This window comes from Spinacia oleracea, chromosome 1 (assembly GCF_020520425.1).
Source record: "Spinacia oleracea cultivar Varoflay chromosome 1, BTI_SOV_V1, whole genome shotgun sequence".
Taxonomy (NCBI): domain Eukaryota; kingdom Viridiplantae; phylum Streptophyta; class Magnoliopsida; order Caryophyllales; family Amaranthaceae; genus Spinacia; species Spinacia oleracea.
In genome coordinates, this window is record NC_079487.1 from 49,452,764 (window position 1) to 49,462,526 (window position 9,763).

At 38.3% G+C, this 9,763-nt stretch overlaps 1 protein-coding gene across 1 annotated transcript; it reads right to left on the reverse strand.

Annotated features, from left to right (window-relative positions):
* Positions 1-6,327: 6,327 nt before the first annotated feature.
* LOC110803684 (S-protein homolog 5-like) lies at positions 6,328-7,084 on the reverse strand. The gene has a single exon (XM_022009218.2). It carries the CDS (start codon positions 6,947-6,949, stop codon positions 6,503-6,505), a length of 447 nt encoding a protein of 148 aa, XP_021864910.1. The 5' UTR covers positions 6,950-7,084; the 3' UTR covers positions 6,328-6,502.
* Positions 7,085-9,763: the final 2,679 nt, after the last annotated feature.

The window sequence follows — 9,763 nt, forward strand, 5'->3', positions numbered from 1 at the left end:
CGGAAATTTCTATGGGAAAAACAACGGCCTTAGAATCCCTGGGGGAAACTAGAGAACTGCTATACGAGGAACGACAGGTGGTTACGATGTTGGAGTAAAACTTACCCCCATAATTCCTAGCTCTTTCCGCCGCCTTCAGAGGAATGTTTCGGCGGACGGCTTAAGGAATCCCCGCAAGAGGATCATCCGTCTCTCCAGCTTTCTGGAAGCTAGGAGAAGCGGATGCAGCCTTGGGGACGACAAACACCTTAGGAGCCTTCGAAGCCGGTGACTTGAAGACGGGTTTCCCTGTGCCGCCAGCCCTGCGCTTAGAAGAAGGAGCCGCGTCTGTGGCCGTCTTCCTCGCCTTCTGAAGAAATGAGAACATATAAGTTGCAACAATAAAGGGAATTACATAGGAAGCTTTGATCAATACCTTCTCCTCAGCAGGAGGGGGAGCCATTTGCTCTGGGATGGCTTGCTCGGCCGCTTGCTGACGCTGCCAAGCCTTATAGGTGCTGGCGTCGAGTACCTTCGCCAGCCAAGACGGCATATCCACTTGGCCTTTGGAGGCATCGTCTGAAAAAACAAACAAAGACATTAGTACAATTTTCATAAAACAGTGAAGGATTGGAAGTATAGATACATTACCTCTCGGCATATACGGACACAAGCCCACAGCCGAGAGGAAAACGGGATCGCCCAGTTGATCCAGATGAGGCAACCACCCCTCGGGTATGTAGGCCGTCTTGTCCTTAATAACGAGTGGATTGGCCTTGAACAATGACGAGATCCGTTCCCAGAGAACGGCGGAGACCGGAGGAAAAGAGCTGCCTTTTCCAACCAAGTTGGGCTTGACGTTCCAACGTCTCATCCGCTCGCACATCTCCAGATTTGTGGTTTTAATGACCACCCACTTCTTGCTCCAGTGATGCCATTTAGACGCCTTCCCCAACACCGTCCGATAAGCCCCCTTGTATGTAAGAATTAGCCAACCCGCGGCGGCTTTTGAAACTTGGGACATGGAGGCGATCCTTAGGAACGCCGGGAAGGAAGGAGTGATACCGGCGAGCTCACAACGAGCGATATAGCCAAACACACCCGCCCAAGAGTTTGGGGACATTTGGTTCAAGCCAATGTTGAAGCCGTCCTGCAACTCCACCACAAAGGGGTGAGGGGGGAATCTCATACCCAGCTTCAGAAAAGAGCCGTACACGGCGAATTCTCCTTCCACCAGTCCAAAGCTGGTGTAGTCCATACCAGCCGGCATACGAAACTTGTACTCTGAGCCTAGATTCAGAGACCTCCCATAGACCCTCCCCTTGAGGGTGAGGAAGTTCAGCCACGTCTGAAGTGGGAAGATTGCGCTGGGATGAAGGTGACCTTCCTCCCCACCTGACGTGCTCGTCGGCGCGACATCGGTGCACTCGGGGACGTCCTCCTCTATAGGAGAAGAGGATTCTCCTTCGAATTTCTCTTCGTCCTCTATCCGCGCCATTAAATCCTGCACAGGCTAGAGACTTGGCTCAAGACATGGGCATACTTGAAAAGAGAAGGCGTCAAAGGGACAAATTGACGCCCTCAGTTTGACGAGACCCTCGCATGATTAAGAAAAGAGAATTGGGAAGGATCAAAATCAACAAACAAATTTTTCCAAAGAAAACATTACCTGATAGATCAAAGAGAGTTTATGAAAGAACTTTGATGAAGAGCTGCAAGAACAGGGCTTTGAAGATTGTGGCGGCGCTACAGTGGATTTCGGTGGATGTTAGACGCCGGAAATCGCCTTCTCCTATTTCTCTCAAATGATCACTAGAAATGAGGGGGAAAATCACTCAAATTGGCCACTTATTTATAGAAGGGTAAGAAATGATTACCCCTGCCACGCGTCATCACCTCATTGAACACTCCAAGAGCAGTTAAAACTAACGTCTGTTTTCACTCCTCATGAGGGGAAAATGATGTGGGCTTGAATATCTCCACCACAAAGCACAAAGAGGATACAATGATCAATACCGGCCAGCTGGGCCCAAACCTAGGAAGAAGGCCCAAACCTTGGTACGTAAACGAAATAAGAGCACAACCCCATTTTGGAAGGCCCATCCCCTCTGAGAAGGCAGGTCCAAATTGTAGAAGGTTCATCATGGCAGGCCAAATGACACATGTCTTAAATCCCCAAGGGGCACACACCCCAGAGCTAGGGTTGAGGGAACAGTCCCCAAGAAACTCTAGCACTATAAATAGCTCAGATCCCAAGGTAAAAGGGTATTCAATTCATTCCCACCAACCTAAACTTATCTTTGCTCTGCGTTCTCTCTACAAATTACTTATCTCTCTAGCTTATACTTACTTAAGCATCGGAGGGCATATTCCTACAGGAATATTCTTGTTTTGCAGGTTGCCAGAAGTTCGTGCCAGGTCATACTTGATACCTCCGAGGAACGCGTGCCACGTCAGCACCGTAAAAGATCCCACAACAATATCAATTTTGGGTCAAGTTACCTAATCTGCCTCTTAATTGTTGGGAGAATGATTCATTAAGTAGAATTGGGAGTTTGATAAGTGTTCCTCTATTTTCTGCTGAATGTACCTCAAAGCAGATTAGAGTTTTCTTTACTAGACTCCTTATTGAAGTGGATGTGACCAAAACTTGTTGGGTTATGAATAACTAATTCATGCGGAAAAACCATAAAGCTAGGAATCCAAATTAATTGCCACATAATCAATTAGCATAATTTATTACGCATACTATGTGATGTGTGCCTTCCCTAGCTGCTCCTGAACCGAACAAGAACATGTATAAAGCTCCAAGCCCCTTCCTAGATAGTCCACAACATGTTCGACCCGCCTTAGCTTCAACCAACTAAGATATAATTTAAGGTTTTATGCACTCGAGAACTCACAATATATAAGTGATAGGCAAATTGTTGAAATCGGTTGAATTCAATGTGTTATGTATGTTATAAATTTGTGATCATGGATCACATTTTTGGAACAGAGTAGTCATATCCTACTAGGATTAGATTTACTAAATCCTTTAGAATTAGGATTCTCGTCAATCTTAAACTCATAGTACTTTAGAAATAACCTAATACTTCTAGTACTAGATTTATCCTAAAATTCTAAGTTATGTAGGATTAGGAAAACAAACAACTTGTTGCGCAAGTTACTTGACAAGCAAGTAAACTTGGCGTCAAAACATACACACGGGATGGGCCTTGGTGCTCGCTCCCCCCACGCGTGGCTTGCATCCCATGTTGGGAGCTTTTGCTTTCCCTCACTGCTTTGCGCATAGGCCTGCTGGGCGCTGGGACTGGCGCTTTGCGGGCTTGCTCGTCGAGAAATCGCTCGTCGTGCTACCGATTCGTTTTAAGATTTCGAAATTTATTTCTGTTTCGAACAATATTTACGTTTCTGATAATATTTTCAATTCCGACAATATTTTCAGATTCTGACAATATTTCCGATTCCGATAATATTGCCATTTCCAATAATATTTCCGACTGCGACAATATTTCTATTTCCGTTAATATTTTCCGATTCGAACCATATTTCCGTTTCCAACAATATATTTGACTTCGATAATATTTATATTTCCGTCATGAACCATTTTCTGTTTTCGGTAATATCTTCAATTCCGACAAATATTCTTTCTTTGCCTTTTGATGATTTCAGCTCCCACTGGAACCATCCATTATTTCCGAATGTCCATAAATAGAGTATTAACTGAATATTGCATTCACCTCAGTACTTGATCCATACACGTACTATTTGTGTGACCCTACCGGTTTAGTCAAGAGTAAGCTATGGCATTAATTTTATTAATTCCACTTGAACTGAAGCGGCCTCTAGCTAGGCATTCAGATCACTTGATCTAACTGAATAATTAACTCTTTAAATTAATTATGAACCACATTTATTAAACTTAGCATAAATTCATCAAATTAAGACTTAGACCATTACGAAGGCTTATAACTCTTTGGAATGGCCATTCCTGCAAGCCATGCTACAGGAGCTAGGGTTTGCTACAAAGTTTGTTAAGTAAATCTTGGCATGTCTTTCTTCTGTCTCATATTCAATCTTTGTGAATGGCTTTGCTTCTTCTCCTTTACCAACAAAGAAGGGTTTAAGACAGGGTGATCTCATGTCTCCTTTCTTGTTTGCTATAGGAATCGAGTACCTATCTAGGCGTCTCTCCTGTCTTACTGCTGACACTAGTACCATCCTAGGTGCAAAAAGATTGGCCTAATTTACATGATGTTTGCTGATGACCTGCTGATGTTTGCTAGAGGAGATGATCCTTCTATCTCTTTTTTATTTTCTGCTTTCAATAATTTCTCTATTGCTTCTGGTTTGGAACAAAATTTGATGAAAAATGAAGTGTATTTAGTGTTTCCGAATCACTTGATGATGCTGTAATTACTAAACTGGGTATTTCGAAAGGTACTTTTCCATTCAAGTATCTAGAAGTGCCTCTCACAACTAGGAAGTTGAGCTTCACTGATTGCAAACCCCTTATTGAGAAAACTGTAGCTAAGGTGAAGATCAGTTGGGCTACAAAACTCTTGTAAGTCTTATACAGGTAGGCTTCAGATAAATCAAAACAACGTTGTTTGGCATTTAGTTGTACTAGTGCCAGATATTTATAATGTCCAAAAAGGTAATGAAGAAGATACAAATAATTTGCAAGTTTTTTCTGTGGACTAGCTCTGACTGTGGATCAAGAAAAGCTCCTATAACATGGGAACGACATAGTTTGACCAAGAGTAGTGGGGGTGGAACTTGAATTATCTAGTTACTTGGAATAAAGTTGTTGTGACAAAGCATTACTGGGCTTTATCCATGACAGAAGACAGATTGTGGGTGAGATGGGTTCACACATACTACATCAAGCATAAAGACTTGTGGTCCATGCCAGTTCCTAATGGATTATCTTGGTCTCTAAGGAAAATTTGGCAACAAGGAGAAGTGTTGATCCAGGTTGGAGATGTTCAGAAGCTTGTGATTGCTGGTAAATTTAAGATTTAGAAAATTTATAATCACATGAGGCCGCAGAGTGATCCTGTTAGTTGGAAAAGGATTATTCATAATAGTACATTCATCACCTGGCTTGCTGTCCAAAACAAGCTTGCAACTAAAGATAGAATGCTCAGTTGGAACATGAACATTGATGGTGTTGTAGTTTGTGTTAGAGGTGTGACGAAGATCTTCCTCACTTATTCTTTGAGTGCAGTTACTCAGTAGATATCTGGAAACAAGTTTTGCAGAGGAGTGGAGTTCACAGGACATTTGGTACATGGATTAAAGAAGTGCAGTGGGCACATAAGATTAGCAGAACCAGCAAGAACACATGCATCAATTGTAACAAGTTGTTCATTGAGATAATGTATGAAATCTGGTTCAGAGAAATGCTAAAGTTTTGTCTAATCAGTTTGAGCATAGTCAGAATGTCATTAGTAGAATTCTGTTTAACGCAGCTTGTAGAAGCTAAGTGTTTGCTCCCTTGTTAGGGTAGCTTTGGTAGTTGTTGGTCCTAGTGTTGTGTTGGCCAGTTGTATTCTTAGTTTGGTGATTAATAAAATCTTTATTATTTGCCAAAAAAAGATTGTTGAACTATTCAAATCCACCTACCACCGATTAATTTTAGGATATAGAACCATATCAGAATAATTTTACTTTTCCTATTTGTGTATTTTGTATTATCCTTATGGCTCATTTGTTACAACGCGTCTCCTGTGTGACCAGCCACACCATCAACTTGATGGTGTGACGCACGCGCAAATCCCTCACGCGCAGCTACTATGAAGAAGGTTATTGACGAATGTTACTTGACTTTCTATGTTGGTGTTACTTATACATTGTATTGGCTGTTAATTTTCTTGTTTTACGGTAGATTCTTGAATTTCATGTTAGAGGCTCTTTATATAGACTGGTGTTACTTGATTTTTTATGCTGGTGTTACTTATATATTATATTCGCTATTACTTTTCTTGTTTGGTGTTACTTATACATTTCGCTGTTACTTTTCTTGTTTTATTGCAAATTCTTCAATTTCATGTTTGAGGTTTATTGTATAGACTGTTTTTACTTTATTTTCTTGCTGGTGTTACTTTTAGGTTCCGTTGATCAACTCCCCGGACTTTAAACGAGTTGGACTTATTTATAAGTGTGAACACGCCACACCATCAAGTTGATGGTGTGGCTAGTCACGTATAAGTTTTGAGACATTCGTTTTGATGTTTCATCGAGATACCTTTTAAGAATTTTTATTTATCATAATATTGACACAATATTCTCCATTTAAAATGAATACTACTTTAAATGAGAATTTCAACAATTATGAATTAGTAAATTTAATAATCTTCATTATGAATTTATTTATAAAACAAATTAAAGAAAATATCTCCTAAATAATTGTGCAAAGGCTAAAGCGAAAACTATTAAGAACGACTATTCTATGTATATCAAAAATTATACTCGATCAGACAGATGCAATATCATGTTGGAAACATTAATAAAACATTTACGTCCAAGAAAAATCCTTGTGAAAAAGCAAACCATCGTTGCTAAAATAAAAACCATCTTCTTTAACCAACCAAACGCACATCTTGAAAACACTACAACGGTGGCTATCTCTTGAAACATCAAAGGCATCAAACTTCTTCCTCCTTTCATCCCATTTAAGTGTGCAAAACACACGGCTGTTCCCACCAACACCTAAAAAGTTTGTGGTTTGGCTCCAACTATAGTCATCCCCTTCTTGTAAGGCGCGCCCTCCCATGTCGTTCTCGGGAGAGGCGCACCATATTACCAAGGGAAGGGATGAGTTGTTTGTGAAGCCATTTACGACACGAACGTCGTATTTCGTGCCGTAGAGGGTATCAGGTTCTCGGATCGTTACCATGAAAAGTATGGTAAATGTTAAGAGGCTTAGGAAGAAAGGAAAGAAGGCACAAGCCTTGAGTTTCATATGTGATTATTGTGAATGAGCTAGAATAATGTAATTTTTATCTCGTAAATTTTGTACAAGGCTCTTTTTTCTATAGGAAGCTGGAGGAGACCATAATGAGTGGGGTGGGGTGTGTGTTACATTTTTGATATATAGTTCTCTCTATATATATATATATATATGCGGCAAAATAAGAGTGTAGTTGAAAAAAAATCAAATAAAATAAAATATTTGAAGGAAATGCAACTTTTAAAGACCCAAAAGGTAATAATCTTTTATTTTAAATGAAATCAAATAGGAAATCTTGATTATGAGAGATGCAATTGTGCTAACCAAATTGGAAATCTGGATTTGGAGAATCTTCGGGATATACTTACATATTAAGACCATCATGTACCTTATATGAAGATAATTTACCTTAATTTTCGAAAAGTATTTATATAATACTTTTTTTATCAAAATTTAATTCATTAATAAAAAGTCACACGATATATATAAATAGATTTGAATTTAACAAATATATAATATTTAAATCAAATAAAAACTTACTTTCAACACAGATATACATACTTTTAGGAAAGACCGTCTAACGGTTAGACGACTTTGTTGTCATCTAATAAAACTGATTAGTTAAGCACTGAACTAATTAGTTAAACAATGAAACTGATTAGTAAACAATGAGATCAACTAGTTAAGATTTTATGAGTTTTAGTTAATAATAAGTTTGTTCAAAAATACGGAGTAATAACTATTCGGCTCCTAAATTTAACTATTTGTCTTTATACCTTAACTATTTTGTTATTCAATTAGTTATGATTTTATTACTTTTAGTTATGTTTTACACTATTTTAATTAGTACCAAAAAGTGGTATAACCGTTAGACGGTCTTACACAAAATCTTTTGACACAGATATGTGTAACGAATCTTATGTTGCCTCTTATGTATCGATGTGATTTACAACCTTTTTCGATGACGGGTCTATTGATTTGTTGTAGCCGCGATGAAGATGGCCGGTTTCCATATGATTCACTCACAAGTTTTTCGATTCCACAAAAATCGACTAGAACAAGTCTCTCCATAGGGGTTTTAGTACACTCAAATGTATAATTTTGTTAAATTTACAGCTAAAGCTGTTTTATTGAAATTAGACCTGATCAAGATGAGCTCGGCCCGCCCGAAATTTTTGCGGGTTTGGGCAGAATTTTCCGGCCCGACCCGACCCGCCCCGAAAATTTTATTTTTTTGGGCAGATTTGGGAAACACAAAAATACACTTTTTAGTTATAAATTTGGCCCGGCCAGAAAATAACGGGTTTGGGCACAAAAATTTGGCCCGAATCTTGACCCGGCCCGGCCCGACATAGAGGAATGATTTTTACGCTCAAGCCCGGCCCGAACCCGGCCCGGCCCGCCATTTGCTCAGGTCTAATTGAAATTAATAAAAAATATCTAGGAACGGTTGAATTATAAAAAAAAATTATTTAAAAAAAATTTACACATTAGTAAAAAATATTTTGTTGGGGCACCAAAAAGTCAAAAATCCTTTGATCGAGTTCGCTTATAGAAATATGAAGTTTGAAAGTGCAAAAAGTACTTGTCTTTATTAACAATAATAATAATAATAATAATAATAATAATAATAATAATAATAATAATAATAATAATAATATGATGATAATAATAATAATAATAAAAACATACAATAATAAAAATAATAATAATAATAATAATAATAATAATAATAATAATAATAATAAAAATAATAATAATAATTTATTGAATCTCGTGCTACTGCTTATATTTTCACCAGGATAGGTTTTGCTATAGCCAGAGGGGTGGGGGCCCAGATTGTATCTCGGCTGCTCACTAATTATTTGTAAAATGTTTGACTTTGTTAGCATTTGATGATACTTGTACGTTCTTTTAAACTGAACAAAAGAACCCTAAATTTATTGAATTGAACTGAATTGAACTGAACATATTAAACTGAACTGAACTGAACCGAACTGAACTTATTAGCTCCTAAAAAAATGAATTGAATTACAATTATTGCAATTAGACTGAAATGAAATTCGGAAGGAAGAAAAATGTCCAAAAGAACCAGGACTAAATGACTAAAAGCACCTTCACTAGAACGCTAGCATAATTACAGCTGGCAAAATCTCACACGACACAGTTATACGACACGAATCGGACACGAAAAAAGTGAGTTAGTGTCAAGGTTTACGACCCGTTTAATTAAACGGGTCAACATGACACGACACGTTTAATTAAATGGGTTGGGTTAGTGTTGAGATTCTCAATATGAAACTTACACGACTTAAACTGATTAAGAAAAATCAACCAATAATTTGATGTAATCCGTTAAAAACCTTATAATAAAGCCAACTTTATCGAGCAAACACGACAACCCGACACGAAACGGACACGAAAAAAACGGGTTAGTGTCAAGAGATTATGACACGATTAGTTAAACGGGTCAACACGACACGACACGTTTATTAAATGGGTCGGGTTAGTGTTGAGACTTTTTCAACCCGTTTATATTCGACACGAACACGAACACAACCTGACACGACACGTTTGCCAGCTCTAAGCATAATAACGTACCCACAATCACCAGTTAACAAATTATGTTATTATAGTAACTCATCGTATCTTAATTATTTTTTTTAAGGTGATCTGTAGATAAGTGATTAAAATTCAAAACAACTATATGACCTTTCGCCACAAACCTAGAAAGGTGAGCTATAAATTAAATAAATCTCAAGTGGTACCATTTGCTAGACGAGGTATGAATTGAAGTAGAAAAAACATATTGAAACACTTTTAACT